Genomic DNA, 22,006 nt, shown 5'->3' with positions numbered 1-22,006 from the left:
GATGTTGCAAAGGTGAAATTGACACACCTTGGCAACACCTTAGTATGGGGGATGAGAGACAGTGAGGAATCCAGGATGCCTCCTAGGTTGGGAGCCTGAGGGACTGGGAGGACAGTGTTCCCTAGGGATGGTAGGAGTTGGGGATGTTTTAGGATGAAAAATAATGACAACTGACAAACCATACATGCCAGACTTAAAGCTAAAAGTTGATAGAACCAGCCATTTTTTTTGACATATTCTTTGCAAACTTGGGGTCACCTCTGCACAGTGGTGAGGTATCAGAGAAACATGTTAGTATTAGTATTATTATCCACACTTTATGGATGAGGACCTGAAGCCTAGGGAGATAAAGCATTTAACTTGTTCATAGTCACACAACTTGTAAATAAGAGAATAGAATTTTAATTCAGTTCTTAGGACTATACATCTAGAACTCTCTTCCCTATAGAGATCATCTAATAACCATAGCTAGCATATTAATAGCTATACCACATAGCTATTGATATATGGCTATATGCTATATAGTTATAGTAGCACATAATTATATAGTCATAATATAGCATATTAGGCTTTACAAAGCACTTTTCAAATTTCTCACTTTCCACTTACAATCTCAACAACAATAATTAGCATTTTGTAACTATTGCACTTTTAAGTTTGTGAAGTGCTTTAAAATATTGTCTCATTTTATCCTTACAACAAGTTCAGGAGGTTTGCACTATTATTAACCCCGTTTTACAGATGAGGAAACTGAAGCAAAGATTAACTTGCTCAGGGTCACACAGCTAGTAATTGTCTGAAGCTGGTTTTGAACTCAGGTCTTCCTGATTCCAGATCCAGCCCTTTATCCTTGCACCATCTAACAACAGCCCTGGAAGGTGGATGCTATTGCAGTTATCCCTTCCATGTTGCGACTTTTCCCATTGAGGTTTCAATATATTCAATATAGTTTAAGAAATTAAATGGGAATTTGGGGGGAGTTTTGTGAAAGTGACAGATGACACGTGAAAGCTAGCAGACAACACAGAGCCTATGACCAAATATTTAACCCAAATTTTATAATAAGGTCCAATAAACACCCCATAAAATAAAAAGAAAAAAATTCAGACTTCTCTGGTATGAAGGGAGGGCCAAAAAATTTTACGTGGATTTTCCAGATAATGGGGGTGGCATGCCCCTAGGCCCCACAATGTGGAAGGGATGATTGTATTATTACCGTTTTACAGATAAAAAAACTGAGGCAGAAAAGTTAAGTGAGCTGACCAGGGTAAGAGGAAGGAATTTGAATTCAGGTGGCTGCTAGCTTTAATTCGATGCCCTCATGCTTTCAGATGAGGGGTGTCACATCTGGACTCAGCCCAGTCCTCCTGACTCTCACGCCAAAAGCACCTTCTACTTTACCAGGTTAAAGCCTCACCAGAGTAAAGAGAGGCCTTTTCAGCTGGGCAGACTCTGCCAGAGTTTGCTGTGCTGTGATGGCACTGAGGAACCCCAGGATTGCCTCCACATTAGGATGAATCCTTGGACTAGGATGGGGCTACCATCATCATCATCATCATAGTAATAAATAATAAGGCAGATGACCCTAAATCCATTGTTCTTGGGTTTAGGATACATCCTATGGTTTACTGTGTTAAATGTGTCGTTTTTTTAACCTCCTTATCTCTCCTCTCTTCAGTCCTTAGTCGCAATAATTTTGCATCACTCTCTGAGCCCTGGAGCTGCAGAGTCAGTGGAGTCTGCCCTGTGACTCAGACAGCCCTAGAAGAAAGGGGGTAAGTGGCCTGTGCTCTCTCTTTCCTCTCCTACTGCAGGAGGTCGACATTTACACTGTGAAGACTGAAGAGCTCTCATTCACATCCGCATTCTGCCTCCAAATTCAGCGTAATGACTACATCCACGCCCTGGTCACCTATTTTAACATTGAATTTACCAAGTGCCACAAGAAAATGGGATTTTCTACAGGTAAGCAGTCAGTTCTCCTGCCCTCTCCTCCAGCATGTACCTCTTCTATAACACTCTGCTGTCTTCTTAGTGGTCTATGAAAAATGCTCAGGAAAGACATCTTGGAATCTCTCCTTAGAGGACAGGAAGAAGCAGCTTCTATCCTCATTATCAAAGTTATAATGAGGAATTTCACCATCTGGGGAAAAGTCATTTGAGTGTGGGTGGGGGATGGAACAGAAACCCTAGGATGCCTTAAGGATACTGAGTACCACCATGGGTTCACTGCTTATCCTGGGTGTTTTATAAGGCCCAGATGCTCAGGCCAGAGAACACCCCAAGCTGTATACCTTCTCCTCTCCCCCAAGGCAGGCCCAAGAGAGGGGCATGATGTCTATAGAGATCCAAAGGAAGGGGGGAGGAAGGAAAGAGCACATTGCTTCTTCTCAGGGCACTGTGCAAGTTCCAGGAGATCAGTCAGGCCTTCTTTCTTCTACTTTCCAACCCACCCAATTGCCTGAAGGAGGGAAGGTTGCTTCCCTGAAGTTGATGTCCAGGGGAGAAGGAAATACCATTCTTAATCAACACCCTAGGACAAAGCTCTGATGGCCCAGTGCAAAGAATGGTTCCTTCTGGGACCCCAGCATATGAGATATCTGGTGGTAAGCATCTCTTTGGAGGAAATGTCTATCTTAAGCCAGAAAGTCCCAGGCAGTAGCAGCAATCCTAGTAGGCTGGTAGAATGCTAAAATCCTAGGACTCTTATGACTGGACAGGATTATCTAGACCAGGGTCTAGATAATTTTGCTTGGAGGCCTCAGGTTCTCCACCACTGTGGAGATCACTATGTGATCTAGTGCAAACCTTTTATTTTACTGAGGAACCTGAACATGGAAGAGGAAAATGACTAATCCAAGGACATAAAACTAGTAACTATCCCAGACAGGGCTTGAATCAAGTGCTGGGTATTTTCCCTGTAATCCATTTTGGGGAAAGACTATATAGTACTATTAGGTTAGATTTAGTTAGATCTCTCTGCTTAATGTCCTGCAAGTACCATGTACTGTCAACCTGAAAGTTTGGTTAAGAAAAGGCAAACAGGCTAATTGCATCCAGTTTATTCCCTTTAAATTAGCAATTACGTGATCATGGAGCCCGGAAACTCCTGACTGCCTGATACAAGAATGATAGGAACTTGCTTAGTTCAACAAGTTGTAAACTTAGTGAGTCAAGACAATTAACAAAGTAGTGTCAGTTGGAATTTATGATTCCAGGATGTGTGAATTTCCTCTCTATAGCATATATCTCTGTGACACAAGATAAGAAAAAATCCGACCACTCTGGTTGAAGGCATCCTATCATAAACAGGTCTTTGAAGTGGCTGACACAGAGAAGAACATTTTTAGAGCAAAGCAAAGCAGTCTGATTGATTAGTTCAGGCTTGGGCCCTTATTAAAGTTCAAAATTTATACTAAATGATTATCAGAACAAAGGGGAAGGAACTGCATTTGATTGTATCAGGCTTGTTCTTATTCCCCTACCCCCCTCAAAAAAATAAGTTCTAACCTCAACTTTGCCCTGCATTAGCTATGCAACCTTGTTCTAGTCATTTACCTACTTTTGTTACCATAGGAACTTTATCTGCAGAAAGAAAATCTGGTACTAAATCTCCTTTAAGGTGATTCCATGCGCTCATCTGCTAAGGGCTAATTCTAATTTTAGGATGCATGGCATACATGTGTTGGTAAATGTTTAACAACCAGCTCTCAAGAAAAACAATGACACTTGACACACTTTTTACATTAATCTTCATTATTAAAATTTTCTCTGTAATTTTCTAAAAGTTTAGACAATCAATGAAAGAATAAATCAAAATAATATAAAAATTAATATAAATATAATTTGATATATATCAAAATGATATAAATAATATATATTAAAATAGTATAAGAATAAATCAGACCTGATTTATAGCAATTGCTAATTTCCAAGGTGTGAATACTCACACTGAACATTGAACAGTCATCTGGAGATCCTGCTCCAACTGGCTCCAGCACACCCCTGCATGATGGCATGGTAAGGGTCAGGGTGGGTGGAGCACAGGTATTTTAATCTTGTTTTAGGGATGAAAAAAGTGACAGGGAAAGCAGAGGGGGGATACAACCTGAGAATTATGGGATTACAAAAAGATAAAAGAAATTTATCTGAAAGGACACTTAGAAATTGTGTGATCCAATCTATTCATCTTCAAGTTAGGAAATAATACCTAATTGATGAAATGATATAAAACATACATGATATGTTCATGGTCAGCAGTGGACCAGGACTCAGGAAGCTTCTTCTTTGTGAGTTCAAATCTGGCCTCAGACATTAGTTGTGTGACCCTGGGCAAGTCACTTAACCTTGTATGTCTCAGTTTCCTCCTCTGTTGCTATTGTCTGTTCTTTGTTCTCAAAGAGGAGCATGACATCAGGAAGATGATGCCATGACTTGTAAGTGAATTGGATTTAAGCCAGGGAAAGCTGTGAGAAAAATGAGCTGGAGAAATGGCAAATGACTCCAGGATCTCTGCCAAGAAAACCCCAAATGGGGTCATGAATGGAAGGATACAGCTGAAAAACAATAGATAGTGTTCTCAGAACTGCAGACTAGAAGGGACCTCAGAGGTTCAGTCCAACCCTTGTCTCAAGAAGTATGCTCCACGAAACATTCTTAAAAAGGACCCTCTAGTCTCTGCTTACAGACCTCCAGTGATAGAGCAGCTCCTTCTCCTCTGGGGTAGCTCTACTTGTTAGGAAGTTCTTCCTTATATCAGATCTAAGTTTTCTTCTTCGCAGCTTCCACCTATAGCTAGAGGCAGCTCAGGGGATTGGACCCGGAGGTAAGAAGGCTTAAATCCAAATCTGGCCTCAGATACTGACTGGGTGATCACGGTCACATCACTTCACCTCAACCTGCCTCAATTTTCCCCATATATAAAATAGGGATGACAATAATAGCAACCATCTCTCAGTGTGGTAAGGATAAAATGTTTGTAAGACACTACATCAACTCTAACTATCACTACTGCTAGTTCCTAGTTCTGCCTTCTGAGGCCAAGGAGAATAAACCTAGCCCTTTCCCACATGACAGGTCTTCAGATATTTAAAGATGACTATCAAGGCCCCTCTCTAATGTTCCCTTTTCTAGGCTAATTCCTTAAGCCAATCTTCTTGTGGCATGGTGTCTAGTTTTCTCACTCTCTTGATTTTTTCCAGTGATTTTTCTAGCATATCCAATGGGATCTACAGCTACTGAATCTTGGGCTGAAAATATCTGGAACATCCTCTGTGTCTGGAGTGAACTAAGAATCTTTTGAATAATCCTGAGATTTGAGGAGAGGGAAAGTCTGGTCCTGTCACAGACTGAAAAACGTACGGGTTGAGGGTTCTTAACTGCTTTTGTTTCTTTTTTGGGCAGACTAGGGAAGCCTGTGGATCCCTTCTCAGAGTCGTGTTTTTAAAATGCATAAAGCAAAATACATAGGACTAAGGAAATCAGTTATATTGAAATGCAATTATCAAAATAAATTTTAAAAACCAATACATATTTTAAAATAGTGAAAATTTAAATAATATAATACAAATGCATAAGTACTAATATAATATTTAATAATAATTTTAAAATATTTAAAGACAAACTATATTTTAAAAAGCATGTACCCCTGGTTAAGAACCACTGATTATAGACTTATAGACAAGCTCCCCCCATTCCTTCCAAAAGAGTTCACAGTCAGAATAATCCTTTCCTACCTGTAGAGAGAGAGGGAGAGGCAAATTCAAACACTTTAGTTTACAAATACTGGAACAGATATGTGGTTAGATAGTATTTCATGTGGAAAAAAATGTATGTATACATGCACTCACAAACATACACATAGGAATATATGTATGAACATACATGCGTATGTATGTTGTATTTGTGCATGGGATGTATATGTTTACATATATACACACCATACATACATACGCACAGACACACATGGGTCATCTATTACAACTCCTTCATTTTAAGGATGTAGAAAGCAGGAAAGTTATTTACCCAATGTCACTTGGTTATTAAGCAGTCAGAATCTGAGCACATATTCTGTTTCTAAATCCAGTGATCTTTTCACTGTGCAGCTCAAGCTCTAATGAGTCTTTCAATTAATGTCTATTGAAAGAATGAGTGACCTTTGCAAACTGGACCAGTCCAATTGGACTACAGGGGTGGGGAACCTGTAGCTGCAAGATCACATGTGGCCATCTAGGTCCCTGAGTATGACCTTTTGACTGAGTACAAGTTTTACACAACAAATCCTTTTATTAAGGGTTTTTTTTGTTTTGCTATTTCCACCTCTAGCTCATTTACAAATGAGGAAACTGAGATAAACTGAGGGGGTAAAGTGACTTGCCCAAAGTCACACAGCTAAGTGTCTGAGGTCACATTTGAACTCAGGTCTTCCTGACTCCAAGCCCAGTACTCTACCAACTGCACTGCTAGCTGCTGGAATGATTAGTGGGATTTAAATAGAGAATGTTCCTGCTGGATGGGATAGACAGGAAGAGGTGTGGACAGAAGAATATTCAAGTCATATTCAGTAGATGCTGTGGAGACCACTTGATTGGAGAAGGTTGGAGACAAAACTGAAAAGGTAGATAGGAGCTAGGCTGTAGCTAGAACCTTGACTATCAGCTAGCTAGGTAAGGTATTCCCTGAATCTTTGTGTGCCTATCTATATAACTTATTACTCCCCCTCCACAATAATGCTGAGTAGGTAAAGGGGAGAAAGAAGTGAAAAAATCAATGGATAGTCAGTCAGGAGTCCTGGATTCAAGTCCTCACTTCCACTATCCAACTGTGTGACCTTGGGCAAATCAGGTTATTTCTATAAACCTCAGTTTCCATATCTGTAATTGGAAATAAAAGCATTTATACCATTTGCCTCTCAGGAATGTGGTAAAGATTTGGAAGGAGAACTAGATCCAGAGTCAGAGGTCCTGGGTTCTGATCCTGTTTCTTCCACATGACACCTGTATGACCTTGGCCAAAATGATTATCTCTGTCGTTCTCCATTCTCTCATTTGGAAAATAATAACATTTAATTCAGCTCTAAATCTGTAAGTTCTTTTTAACTAGAAAATGTTATGTATGCATGAGCCATAATGATGATAATGGTGATTGAATCAAAAAGCATTTTTACTTTTTCTTACTATGTGCCAACCACCCGTGGCTACTGTGGGTGGGGCAGGGTAGCTATTTCCCAACGCAGAGCTAAAGTTGCTTTGTAAGACCCTAGGCCAGATACAGAATCCTGGTCCTAACACTAATTAGACAGATGACATAAGCTGAATCATTTAAACACTTAGTTTCCACATCTGTAAAATGGAAAAAATAACACTTGAATGAACTGCCTCACCTGACAAAAAAGTGTTTTGATCTACAATGGTCCTACTGAAAACTGGGCTTTATTATTACCATCTTGAGGACCTCATAACCAAGTCCCCATACTGTAAGGAAGGAATAAGGAAAAATAATAGTCTTTCAAAGAAAGGGTAATTTGTGGCTAACTGTGGCCAATTTGAACCCTGAGCCCTGGAGCCTTATCAGATGTATAGAAAGGAGTCATTTGGTCCTCACAACAGCATTTTGAAGCAGATACTATTATTATACCCCTTTTATAGGTAAGGACAATGAGACTAAATGAAGAAGCTAAATGACTAACCTAAGGTCATGCAGCTATCTGGGGCAGGATTTGAACTCAGGTCTTCCTAACTCCATGTCCAGTTTCTATTCATTACTATACTACCTAACTGCCTTTGCATAAGAGAATTTCTCTGAAAAGCTGTCTGCTCTCCGGTGTCTGCCAGTACCACCTGCCATGTCTATAACCTGGGCTGAATTGTGCTCCACACTTCACATCCATCCCCCAATCCCCAGCCTCCACAGCTATGTGATTGAGCTGCTCAGGCCTGAAGATTTCAGATAGGTAACTGAGGGCCTGAAGCAATACATTGCATGGATTTTAAAAATCTTGAACTCCAATATTTGCTCCATTGTCCTTAGTTTATGGCTGTGGCCATAACTGCCACATTCTCATCATGGCCCCCTACAGTCAAAGACAAATACTGAACATGAACCTTGAAGGATCAAAATGCAGTATAAGTCATCAAGTGGATCTAATTCTATTTCCCCTTTTTTCCAGGCTGTCCTCTGTGGGGACTGCAGAGCACAGAGTCACAGGGTAGTAAATTATTCTAGAAAACAAACAAACTGGATTTGGAGTCAAACACATGTGGCCTTAAGTTGCTTCAGTTCTCAGGGCCTCAATTTTCTCACCTGTAAAATGAGAGAATTGATCACTCTAGAAAATCTCTTGTAGTTCTAAGTCTGAAATCCCATGATCCTCTAATCCTAAATTCCAGGCTTTAGGTTCTACTTGGTCCTGGGAAGTTCATTTCCTTTCCTTCCCTATTCTCCTAAAACTCTCCCTCCAGTGATTACTGTCAGGGCAGCTGTTGCCTGGCTTTGCCTGACCTTCTCTCTATTTATTTTGTTTTGAGGAAATTGGGGTTAAGTGACTTGCCAAGGGTCACCCAGCTAGTAAGTATCTGAGGCTGGATTTGAATTCAGGTCCTCTTGACTCCAGGGCCAGTGCTCTATTCATTGTGCCACCTAGCTGCCCACTGACCCACTCTCAGACATGATCTTGTCATACACTAATGAAGCTTGGAAATGATCTGTTAATGGCTCTTTCATAGATTCAGGCACAGAGAAGGTATTGAGGTTGGAGTATAACCTTGGGGCTGTCACCAGCTAATGGGTGCCCCTTCTTGCTTTAGAGTTTCCTCTTATTTTGTCCTCTGTATCTAAAGATCTTAAACCTAAAAACTGATCGGTCACGTGGGATAGTGGAGTGGAGACTTGGTCTTAGAATCAGAAAAGACTTGGGGTCAATGTCCACAAATTCTGGTTATGTGACCCCGATGAAGTTATTTATACCCTTAGTGCCCCAGGTAATCTGTATGTAAGGCTGTAATTTACAATTAAATTGCCAGCTTTTCTTGGAGGAGATATTTGTACACTAGGGGTTCCCTGTGCCCATGGGATCACATATTCCAACCACATTTATCAAGAATTCTTTTGGGGATAGGGTAGGATTTGATCATGGGAGCAGGGAAGCGAGGAGTCAAGCTACTGATTCCTTTAGGAATAACTTACTAGGAAAACTCTGGACTCTAAGGAAATGGAAGCTCTAAGTTCTACCACTAGCTTGTGTGATCATGAGGACATCTGCTTTGTCACGGTTTCATTATGCATAAAACAGAGGCACTGGATTGGGTAATCTTTCAGGTTTCTACTTGAAATCTAAAATAATCACTTTCTATGATTGTCTAGCTCATCCTTTCTTTTTAACCTCCTATGTTCCAATAAAATGTAACCTTCTTGAGAACAAGGATTTTTGCTTTATTCTGGGATTCATAGGTTCTAGCCCAGTGCTTGCCAAATGGAAGGCAGTTAGATACCTTTGCTGAACAGTTTTCAAGTCTCTGGAGCACTGTCAAACAGCAATTGTGCTACTCCCATCCCTAGTGCAGACAGAATGAGAGAGGGCATTCTAAATTGCAGCATGAGGGATTGCAGTTAGGCTACAAGAAGAACTAGTCAGTGCTGGGGAAATGAATCAGAAAAATACTCTTCCCTCTGGTAAAAGCAAGATGCTAATCAATTAATAGGTACTAATTCACTCTGGAGCTCATAGACTGGGCACAGAGTGGACTTAAATACTAAATAGTAATTGTTTTCTTTTACCCAGGAACCTTGAGGGTCTTTACCTCCCAGGTTTATTTTTGTTTTTTGATTAAAGGGGCCATCCCTTGAGCAACTATTTAAAGAAACCTATTCATTGAATGGGTGTATCTCACTCAAAATGAGAATGCTATAAGACCTTAGCCTGAAAGGGCCAGGGTCTCACATTGCATCCTGGGCCATCTACAGTCGTCCTGATGAATATCAGGCCACTGGACCCAGATGGCTCAGGAGAAGAAAGTGAGGTTGGTGACCTTGCATAGCCCTCCACCACTCAAATCGAAGTCAACTGCAAGTCATGTCATCATCTTGATGTCATGGTCCTCTCTGAGAATGAAGGACAAACACAACAACGTGACAACAATAACTAATGTAGCAGCAATTATATTCCAGGAGTTATACTAAACCCTGGGAAAAAAGTATAGAGAATGAAATATTCCTACTCACAATGAACTTCCATGCTAATAGGAGAGATAGGCACCTACAACAACATATAAAAGCATGAAAAATTAATAGATGTACTACACACATATATTATGTATATACATATATACAGAATATATACATATATACACAAACTCTCTCTATATATATATACACACACATGTATATATGCACATATGTCTTTTGTCCACATGGCGGTCAGAAGAAGAGATATAGGGACACTCTCAAGGTCTCTCTTAAGAACTTTGAAGTTGATTGTGTGACATGGCAGACACTGGCACAGGACCACTCATCATGGCGTGCCCATATCAGAGAACAAAGTAGAACTGAGAACAGCTCAAAGAAAATGTAGGATGTCCAGATTTGGAGTATCTACCCCAAATGTTCAAATAGACTATTTGTTCCTGATGTGTGGTGAGGGAGCATTACAGGCTAGTATTGGTGTGTTCAGCCACAATCAGACACATTGAAACTTGACTGTAGCATAGCATTGTCATTTTGGTCCTCTTCAAGAATGAAGTATAACAACCAACCAACCAACATATATGTGTGTGTTCATCCTTCGTTGCCGAAGAAGACCACGCCATCAGAGAAATGATGACATGACTTGCACTTGACTTTGTTTTGAGTGAGGGAGGACTATGCAGGTCACCAGCCTCACTTCTCCTCCAGAGCCATCTGAATCCAGTGACCAGATATTTATCAGGATGACTGGAGATGACCCAGGATGAGGCAGTTGGGGTTAAGTGACTTGCCCAAGGTCACACAGCTAGTGAGTGTCAAGTGTCTGAGGTGAGATTTGAACTCAGGTCCTCCTGACTCCTGCACCACCTAGCTGCCCCTAACATATAATACATACATATAAGTATATAAGTATATGTTGTATGTGTGTGTGTGTGTGTGTGTGTGTGTATTGCCATTGTCCAGTCACTTCAGTCATGTCTAACTCTCCGTAACCCCATTTGGGGTTTTCTTGGCAAAGATACTGGAGTGGTTTGCTATTTCCTTCTTCAGCTCTTTTTTTTCTAGATGAGGAAACTGAGATAAACAGGGTGAAGTGATTTGCCCAGGGTCACACAGCTAAGAAGTCTCTGAGGACAGATTTGAACTCAGGGAGATATATACCTATATACACACAAATATAAACATAAAGTAGTTAAAATACAAGGTAGTTTGGCAGGAAGAGCACAAGCGGTTGGAGAAGGGGGAATGAAAAGGCTTCACCAGGAGATATTACCTCAATTGCAATTTAAAGAAAAGCAGGGACTCTGTGAGGCAGAGATAAGAAGGAGGCATACTCTGGGCTTGGGTAAAAGCCTCTCCACAGGCAGATGGTTAGGAGATGGGGTGTCATGCAGAAGGAAAGGAGAGAAGGTCAGTTTGACTAGGTCACAACCACAAGCAGGTTAAGACTTTCCAATGAGTCTGGAAAGATTGGTTGGCGCCTTAAAAGCTTAAGCATAAGAGTTTCTATTTTATTCTAGAGGAAAAAGGAAGCCCCTGGAGTTAGTTGAGTGACTCCCCACTGGTTTCATCTAAACTTAAGGAAAATCACAAATCTGCAGAATTGTGTGTGGAGCTAGAGAGGGAGCAAGATTATAGAAAAGAGCTCCAATGAGTGCAGGGATGGAGAAGCCGCCTGTCGTAGGAGGTCAGACTGAAATCATTAGACTGTTTTCAGTGGCTGAAGAAGAACCCAGGCTGAAAGCAGGAAGGATGGGAGTCTCTCTCATCTCAGGCCATGTGAATAGACGTGTTCATTGAATTCTGGAGCATGAAGACCAAAACAGCCTCTGACAGATCTCATCTTAGGAGCCAGGCTCTGTTCTTGCTGCTATCCCAGAGTACCAGCCTTGAACAACATTTCTTTGAAGCCTGAGTTTGAAGAGAAAAAAAATATGCTGCTTTATACACAGAGTAATTAGCTTAGGGAACTCATTAGCTTGCATTAGTGTTGACTGAAAATACTTCAGTAAGTGTTTTGACTATAAAGGAGAGGGGTTAAACTAGACGACCTCAAAGTCCAGTTTTCTACATTTCTCAGATAAAGGCAATGCTGATGGCCCTTAGTGAGTTATCTTGGGAAATACAGGATCTTTTGGGGATGGTGTGCAGTGAATACAACTTGAAATTGGAATGCCTGTATTCAAGTCAAGTCCCTCACACTAACCTGTCAGAGTTACTTCACACAATCACTTTATTGCTTTGAGCCTCAGTTTCCCCATCTGTAAAATAGGACTAGAGACCTGTGATGTCACTGGTATAGGAATAGAAGTGTCCTCTACCGGTACAGATTGGCCTTTCTCTGTCAAATGTCATAATTGCCTAGACCACTGAGAGGTTAAGTGACTTGCCCAGAAGAGGACACAACCAATATTTATTAGAGGTGAAAACTTAATACAGGTTTTTCTGGCTTCCAGGTTAGCTCTCTATCTAATACATCACATTGCCTTTCATGCAAAATGAGGACCAGTGAAATATATTTGAACTACCTACCTAAGAGAATTGCCATGAGCAGAACCATAGCTAGGAATCCTGGCATCTGGGACAAATTTAGCTGGGGGTAGATGATAGCAGTGGTGCAGAGGATATCTAGAAAACCCTGATGGGATATGGGAGAGAAGGCAGCCTAGAGAAGGGGTATCATAAGGGTGGTGCCATGGGCAGTGGGTAATCAACTGGCAGATGACTACAGAGAGAGAAAGGAAAGCAGCTTCCCCTGACACATGAAAGAGCCCTGATTCTAAGTCCCATTTGCCTGGCCCTGGTTAAATCTCTGCTTGTGAGAGACAGATGAAGTCACACATGAAAAATGTTTTGTAAACTATAAAGTGCTAAAAGTTTGGGTTTTGAGGGTGACATCCACAAGGACAACTACATGCAAAGCACTTAATGTTAGTTGGATTAAACTTAATTGAAACATGCCCTTCCACTGTGTTCTGTGCCTCTTCTAGAAAGAGCATTCTGTCTAGGTTGAGTAAGAACTGGGTCTGAGTCCAGTGAAGAGTTTCTTAAATTCTCATGGGGCAACATAATAGAGGATGGAAAGAGACTGCTTGAATCTTCTTGTTTGAAAGTCTCTAAGAGCAGGAAATACACCTGTCTGTCTGAGCTGGTGTAGGTGGTGGATGGGGGTGGATGGCACTGCCAATCATTTCTTGAGTAATTCTCAACACAGAGCCTAAGACAAGACTGTCTTTGGGAGAACTTTTCTTTTATAGCCCACTGGTAGAGAAGGAGGCTGGAAGCAGGTGGACTTCATTTGATAGAAAAATTTTAATTGATAAGTATTGCTATTTTGCTACCTATATATCCCTCCCCTTACTCCACACAGAGAGCCATTCTTTATAATAAATAATGAAAAGGGGGAAAAACCAGTTTGGCAAAATTAACCAACATAATAAAAAAAGTCTGACATTATATGCAGTATTCCACACTCACAATACCTTACCTGGACAAAGAAGCAAGAGAAATACCTTCTCATAGCTCCTGTTGGGGACTAAACTTTACAATATTTCAGCATTCAATTTAGATTGTTTTTTGGTGTTGCTTTTTCCATTTATACTGCTATATCATTTTACATATGCATATATGTGTATATATATAATTACATATACATATTATATATATACATGTATATTCCATCTTCTTTATATTCATATGCACCACTCCTGATGTTTCCATTTATATCCATGTAGATTTCCAAGTTGAAGGACAACTGTCCTATCCAAAGCACCATCAGCTGATTAAAGCAATTCCTTACAAAGGACACTGAAGAATACAGTCATTGTCTCAACCATGGGAGTGCCAGTATACCCTGCCCACACTCACAGTGTTCCTATGATCCCAACAATTGCCAACATAAACACGATAAACCTACTAGCCCTGGACTCTTGTAACGAGACAATTGCAACTCACGCTCAATCTGTTCATGAATAAGCTTTTGCTCAGCACCTACTATGTGCTAGAATACATATTTGGGTTATGAGACAAAAATGAAGCAATCCTTTCCCTTGAAGAGCTTTATATGCAATTATTGTTGTTCATTATTTTTCAGTTGTGTCCCACTCTTTGTGCCCCATTTGGAGTTTTCTTGGCAGAGATACTGGATTGGTTTGCCATTTTCTTCTCTGGCTCATTTTTACAGATGAGAAAACTGAGGCCAACAGGGTTTAGTGACTTGCCTAGGGTCACACAGCTAGTGTCTGAGGCTGGATTTGAATTCAGATCCTCCGACTCCAGGCCAGGCACTGTATCCATTGCACTCCCTCACTGTCCCAAGAGTTCCTAATTGGGATCATAACAAAATTTAGTGGTGGAAAGAACCTCAGAAGCTATCTACTTCAACTTTCTCACTTCTCATATTTGATATTTGATACCAAGCAGGGACAGAAAATTAACACAATGAATGATATAGTAAGAATACAAAAAGATCTTGACATGCATTGGGATGGACCTATTAAGATGAAATTAAATCAATCAGTCAACAAACATTTATTAAGTACTTATCATGTTTCAGGTTCTGGCTGGTGTAGGAACAAAATGTAGGGGATATGAAAAAGAAAAAGGTGATCTCTGCCCTAAAAGAACTGACATTCTAATGATGGAGACAAGAAGTAAAAAATACCATGGGCATATATGATATATTCAGTATAAATAGTAGGCAAGTTTAAAGGGCTTGGGTTGCAGGAGGGAAATGGGAAAGATCTTCCACAAGAAGCAGCCCTTGATCTCAGTCTCAAAGCAAATCATTAAATAAATCAGTAAATATTTATTAAGCAAGGCTGGTGACCTTGCACAGCCCTCCCTCACTCAAAATAAAGTCAAGTGCAAGTCATGTCATTATTTCTCTGATGTCATGGTCTTCTTCGAAAATGAAAGATGAACACAACTTGTGAGTAGATCAAACTGCCTGAGTGGAGACCCAGCTAGCTGGGTAACCCAGCTCATCCTCTCTTCTGTCCCCCTCTCCCCTTCCTTTGGGGTTTACTGGCTAGATATCTCTTCCTTCCTTCCTTCCTTCCTTCTTTCCTTCCTTCCTTCCTTCCTTCCTTCCTTCCTTCCTTCCTTCCTTCCTTCCTTCCTTCCTTCCTTCCTTCTTTCCTTCCTTCTTTCCTTCCTTCTTCCTTTCCTTCCTTTCTTCTTTCCTTCCTTCCTTTCTTCTTGTTCAGAAAACCTTAAACCCAGTACACTCTGAAGCCTATAGTTTGGACACCAAGAGGTCCCTGACCAAGCTCCACTTAACAAGTGGCTTAGAGTGACTATCAATAATAACAGTTTCTCTTTCCTTCCCAGTTTGATTTTGTTATTTTTTTCTTTTGCTTATTAAAAGGGCCATTCCCTGACTACTTCTTAAAGAGGCCTATTTACTCAATGGGCATTACCTCCCTCTAAGTGAATATCTGAAAAGGCCAAGGTCCCCCTTGCATCCTGGGCCATCTCCAGTCATCCTGATGAATATCTGGTCGCTGGATCCAGATGGCTCTGGAGGAGAAGTGAGACTGGTGACCTTGCACAGCCCTCCCTCACTCAAATCAAAGTCAAGTCAAGTCATGTCATCATTTCTCTAATGGCGTGGTCTTCTTCAGCAACAAAGGACGAACACAACAACAACAACAACAACAACAACGAATGTCCATTAAGCTCCTGTTCTGTACTGGGAACCATGCTAAGCTCAGGAATCACAAAGAAAGGCAAAAAAAACGAGTCCCTGCTGTCAAGAAGCTAACACTTTAATAGAGGAGATGACATACAAACAAGATATGGATGGGATAAATTGGAATCAAAAAGGAAAACACCAACCTTAAGGGCCATTGGGAAAGCTCTCCTACAGAAAGTGCGATTTTGACTGGTACTTGAAGAAAATCAGGAGATGAAGATGAGGAGGAAAAGAGCTCCAGGATTGATGGACAGGCTCAGGATATGCCCAGAATCAGGAGATGAATTATCTCATGGCAGGAACAAGCAAGGAGACCAGTATATGGGGATGGGTAAGATAGGAAAAAGCCAGGTTATAAAGGATTTTAAAAGCCAGACAGAGGGTTTTATATTTGATCTTGGAGATAATAAGGAGCCACTGGAGTTTGTTGAATGGCCAGGGCCAGGTTGATGTGGCTAGGGTGTTTGTCCTTCATTCTTAAAGAGGACCAGTGATATCAGGAAGGGGATGATTTGACGTGCAAGTGAATTGGATATAAGTGAGGCAGAATCGTGCAAAGTCATCAGCCTCACTCTCTTCTCCAGGGTCAGTGGAGTCTAGTGGCAGGACATGGTTTGATCCATGCTTTAGAAAGGTCACTTTGATAACTGAGTAAACTGAAGTGGGGAATGATTTCTTGTGCCAGGGAAATCAAACTGAAAGCTACTATAATGTTTCAGGTGGGAGATAATGAGGAACTGAACCAAGGCAGTGGTGGTGTCAGAGAAGAGAAAGGGGTTTATATGAAAGCTGTTGCTAAGCCAGAACAAAAAGCCAAAGATTCTAAGAAGTGTAGGTAAAGAGAGAGAGCCTTCTAGATGTGGGAGACAATCATTGCAAAGTCATGGAGTCAGATGAAGCATCTAGCATAAGGAATAAATGTAAAGTCTTCTACTTAGTTTTCAAGAATCAATTCTACCATTCCAAGATAAGGGAGGAATAGTTAGATAACAGTTGTTTTGAAAACAATCTGGTAGTCCTAGTGGACTGTAAGCTTAATATGAATTAGCAGTGTGAGGTGACAGTCCCCCAAAACTAATGTTATCTCAGGCTACATTAGGAGAGGCTTAGCTTCCAGGAACTTCCCTGGTGACAATCCTACCATACTCTGCTCCTGTCACCTGGAGTATCATGTTCAGGTCTGGGTGACACAGTTTGAGAATGACATTGATAAACTGGAGAGCATCCAGAATAGGTGGGGGAGGGTCTTGAATCCATGTCACATAAGGATCAGTTGAAGAAACTGAATGTGTTTAGCCTAGAGAAAAGAAGACTGGTTGGGGGTGGGGGTGGTGGACTATATGTTAAAGTATTTAAAAGGTTGTCATATAAAGGAGGGTTCTGATTTGTTCTATTTGGCCCTGGAAAGCAGAACCAGAGAACAACTTGGAAACTGCAAAGAAAACGCTTTAGGGTAGATGTCAAGAAAAATCTCCAAAATGGCCACCTTGAGATGGAGGCTTAGAATGGATCCGTGACTTTCCCAAAATCACTCAGCTAGTCAGCATTTGAATTAGGTTTTCTTGACTCCAAGCCCCATGCTCCACCTACTCTAACATTTAGTTCCCTCTGGGTCGCATTAGAAGGTTCCTGAGTGCTCCTTGAACTTGCAAATTCTGAATTTCTGTTGTGTTACAGAGTAGTGAAATGACATTGATAGTAATGGAGATAGAAAATCAAAGAGTAGGGATGTGAACCCAGAGCCTTCTGCTCTGAGTCCCATGCTTCCCCCTCTACACCATGGCTAGTGATGCATCATAGCCAGTATATGCCATCTTACCCATGAAACCTCACCTAATCTCTTCAGAAAGAAAAGCCACTTCATCTGATCTCATAGGGTTTTACAATGAATTTTCTTTTGCATACATTTTGTACTTATTTGGGTACTTCCATCAAGGTCTTCCTTACTTCCTTCAGCATGGTGTGAAGGTGATCACAGAACTCCTGCTTTTGCAGGTTCTGCAGAGCTTTAGGTTTCAAGTACAAGCCCAGGACACTGCATTTGATTGTCTGAAGACTAACCTAATTAAATACTGACAAGGCCTCTTTGACAGATGCATCTCTATTAGGGGATGATTCTCTTTTATTTTTGGACCACAGCAACTCATGAAGACTAGAGCCAATGGGATCCCCTTAGTAAAGGAAATAAACACATTTATGAAATCAGAATTTGTTAAGTAGAGGGACCAGTAATATGGATACATAGGTATCTTATCTAAGTTCCTTGAGGACAGGGATGGTATCTATTATCATCATGTACATTATACCAGAACATACCATTGCACATAGGATTTGTTGTTCATCCTTCATTCTTGAAGAAGACCAATGACATAAGGAAGGTGATGACTTGACTTTACAAGTGAATTAGCTTGAAGTGAGGCAGAGCTGGGCAAAGTCACCAGCTTCACCCCTTCCTCCAGAGTCATCTGGGCCAACTGGCAAGATATTGATCAGGACAACTGGAGATGACCCTGGATGTAGTGGGAGAACTTGTCCTTTTTAAGCTAAGGTCTTTCCCATGTCTCTGTCTGAGACAATACTTTTTCAGTGACAAAGGCTAGGTGCATGAGGCAAAAAATAGCCTCTTTTACCTATTAAAAAAAAATCAGTCTGGGAGGGGAAGACCCTCGGGATTTCTGGCCAGAATAGAAACAATTGCTATTTACACTCACTCTGAGCCATCAATGATCAACTGAAGATTGGACTAGGACTTATTATTGACCAGTAAGTGAGAGCCAGAGTGATTTGGTTTTAAGGCATACTTATGTTGCTACATTTGAATCCCAAAGGGCCTTAGAAAAGCCTGATTTTCTAGAGTTCTATTTCAAGAAATCCACTTTCCTTTAAGCATTAGGTATTTAATAAATGTTGAATGAATGACTGACTTAAAAGGAAGTCTTGCCTATAAGATATGGACTTCAAAATAGCCAAATAATTAGGTTCCTGTTAGAGCTTAGCATTCATTTGTGTAAGGAACTGAGTCAAATCCCTGCATGATGCTGATGTAGGTGGGCCTATGAAAAGGCAAGCTCTCTAACAGATGTCTGATCACAGCAAGATAAAAGACTTGAATGTCTCCAATCAAGTTGTCAAATTGGTAATGTCATCATTGTGTGGTGTGGAATAAGTAAGTTATGAGCCAGAGTGGGGGTGGTAAGTGTGGAAAATTAATATCTAACATCCTTTCACATAGTCAGGAAAGTTAGAGACTGAAATGAAGGCCCAGGAGTAGAGCTGGCCACGAATCTGACTAGCATGGGCTAGTTGTAATAGGAAGGGTTGGTCCCAGACAATTTAGTCTAATATCTTATTTATTCTCCTAAAAGCTCTTACGGTGATTGATTGGATGCTAAATTTCTAACCACAAGAAATCTTTGAACAGGGGTTCTAAATCTTTTTTTGTTGTAGATTCCTTTAGCAGCCTGCTGGTCTATGGGCCCCTTCTCAGATCATTACTTCTAAATGTGTTAGATAAAATACATAAGATTAAAAAAAGGAATCACTTAAATGTAAATAAAATTATCAAAATATATTTTAAAAATTCCAAGCTCAAAAACCCCACGTTAAGAGGTTTTCTAATAGGTTACGTAATCCAACTCTCTTTTTCTGATGTAGATGTGGAAATTGAAGCACCATCCTCCCAGCTGCCATATTTTTTTTCAAATATCTATAAGTTTGAGTACACCAGGCCATTGAGCATAGAGACAGCTTAAGTAATATTCACAGGGCAACATAGGCAGTAAGTGGAAGAACTGGAATTCTAATTTTATTGCAATTTTGGAGTCCAGACCTTATAGGTGAGGCTTGCTTACAATTCAGTCATCTATTCCACATATACATTGAATCCAGCAGTCTTTCAACAGTATAAGGATAGTGGAATTTGAATCTAAATCCTCTGATCTAATGTTCTTTCCAGGGAATAGGCATAGTAGGATAGGTAGCTTTGAGGGATTAAATCAGGACCAGTCTTACTCAGATGTTAATTTATCCTGTGTGGGTGTACAGTAATTTAAGGATATATGTGAAGGGTCTCTTACTCCCCAGCCTGTCCTAGATGGTTTCCAAAATTCTCCATTTCTCTTTATCAATTCAATTAACATAGATCCTTTTGGGCGTGTGTTGGAGTTGGGGAGGGTTAACTAACAGCCATTGACAATTCAATGTGAATAAATTAAATCTGATTGCTTTCCTCCAGACTTCTAAGTGGGATGCTCTCAGGGCATGGAATTAAGAGTTCTAATGGGTGGGATAGGAAAGAAAGCATTTTTTTTTTAGCATAGGGCATTGCTAGTGGTGGGCAGAGCCAACTAAGATTCAGAATACGGTCTTTAGGCTGCCAGAGTCCATCCTACAGACGCTGGTTCCCTTTAGGAGGGGACAGAGTGTTGGTAAGGCAGTATTAAGTGCTAGGATATGTTCAAGAAGAGCCTGGAGTTAAAACTCTTCCAGATTGTGTGTATGTGTGTGTGTGTATGTGTGTGTGTCTTTCCAGGTCTCTTCTCTCATGTTTCGTTCTTGTTTCCCTTTTTTATCCCACAGCTCCTGATGCTCCATACACCCACTGGAAACAGACAGTTTTCTACTTAGAAGATTATCTCACTGTCAGGAGGGGTGAGGAGATCTATGGGACCATTTCCATGAAACCAAATGCAAAAAATGTGGTGAGTGCAGGGAGGGCAACTTACAAGAGAAGCTCTCTGGTCTGGAGGTTGAAGAAAAGGAGTTGGGGCTTAAAAAGATCCTTCAGGGGGACTTCAACAAAGATTCCCATGCTGGGCTTCATTGTAGAGAGTCAGTCGCCAGCAAGAGTTTTTAAGAACAACCAAAAGACAGATGGAGGGAATTTTCCTTTGAATATAGCCCAATGGAAGTAAGGGAATGGGCTTGGGCAGTTTCACTCTTGAAAATAAAGACCTTTTTTCAGAGACTCTTCTAACCCTCTCCTCTAGCCTCCCTCTCTGTGTCTGGTGCCTAAAAAGAGCTTTATTGTTCACTCAGGTCCAACTCTTTGTGCCCCCATTTGGGGTTTCCTTGGCAAAGATACTGGGGTGATTTGCCATTTCATTCTCCAGATCATTTTACAGATGAGGAAACTGAGGCTGATAAGGTTAAATGACTTGCCCAGGGTCACACAGATAATAAGTATCTAAGGTTACGTTTGAACTCAGGTCTTCTTGACTCCAGGCCCTGTGCTGTATCTGCTGTGACACCTAATGGCTCATCAAAAAAACCCCACTCATTTAATTATTCATCCCTTCAACAGATATTAAGAGCTCATAGTTTGCAGAGCACTGTGTTAAAACTATGTAGAAAGGTAGGGTTTAGACAAGACCACCTTCAGTCTTTTGGCTCTATGGAGTTTAGAGAGTGATAGGGAAATCAGACATTATCACACATAATTGTGATATATGCATTACATGATAAGTGGGAGGCATGGGATAAAATGAAACATTATATCTAAGAGAGAGTGTGCCTTTTTCCTGAAAGGATCAGGGAAGATTTCATGGAGGAGGTGGCATTTGAGCTGGACTTTTTAAAATTGGGTAAGAATTCATCAGGCAAAGATGAGGACAGAGAGTATTTCTGGCAGTCAGTCAACAAACTTTTACAGGTATTGGGGTAGGATACAAAGAAAGGCAAAAAATGATAACTGCTCTCAGATCTAACACAGTAAAGGATAAATTAGAGATCTTCAATAGAGGGAAGGAATTTACATTAAGGGGGATCAAGAAAGGCTTCCTGTAGAAGGAGAGATTTTAGCTAAGATTTGAAGGAAGCCAAGAAGCAGAGATGAGGTAGGAGAATATTCCAGGCATGGGGGACAGCCAGTGAAAATGCCTGAAGTCTGGAGATGGAGTGTCTTGTGGGAGAAACAGCAAAGAGACTGGTGTTATTGGGTCACAGAATACATGGGGAGAAATAAAGTACAGGAAGACTGGAAAGGTGGTGGGGGAGAGTTAATGAAGGTCTTTGAATGCCAATCAAAGAATTTTATATTTGATCTTGGAGGTGTTAGGAAGCCATTGGAGTTTATCAAAGTAGTGTGTGTGTGTGTGTGTGTGTGTGTGTATGTGTGTGTGTGTGTGAGTGTAT

At 40.7% G+C, this 22,006-nt stretch overlaps 1 protein-coding gene across 1 annotated transcript in view; it reads left to right on the top strand.

Annotated features, from left to right (window-relative positions):
- PRMT8 (protein arginine methyltransferase 8) overlaps positions 1-22,006 on the top strand; it is a 170,198-nt gene that overhangs the window by 146,035 nt on the left and 2,157 nt on the right. The window contains exons 8-9 of the mRNA XM_072650330.1: positions 1,815-1,965; positions 20,453-20,574. Coding sequence (XP_072506431.1) covers positions 1,815-1,965; positions 20,453-20,574 — 273 coding nt within the window. The remainder of the gene's footprint in view (positions 1-1,814; positions 1,966-20,452; positions 20,575-22,006) is intronic.

This window comes from Notamacropus eugenii, chromosome 3 (assembly GCF_028372415.1).
Source record: "Notamacropus eugenii isolate mMacEug1 chromosome 3, mMacEug1.pri_v2, whole genome shotgun sequence".
Taxonomy (NCBI): domain Eukaryota; kingdom Metazoa; phylum Chordata; class Mammalia; order Diprotodontia; family Macropodidae; genus Notamacropus; species Notamacropus eugenii.
Note: the sequence above shows the minus strand (reverse complement) of the source record. Positions and strands in the feature narration are given on the sequence as shown.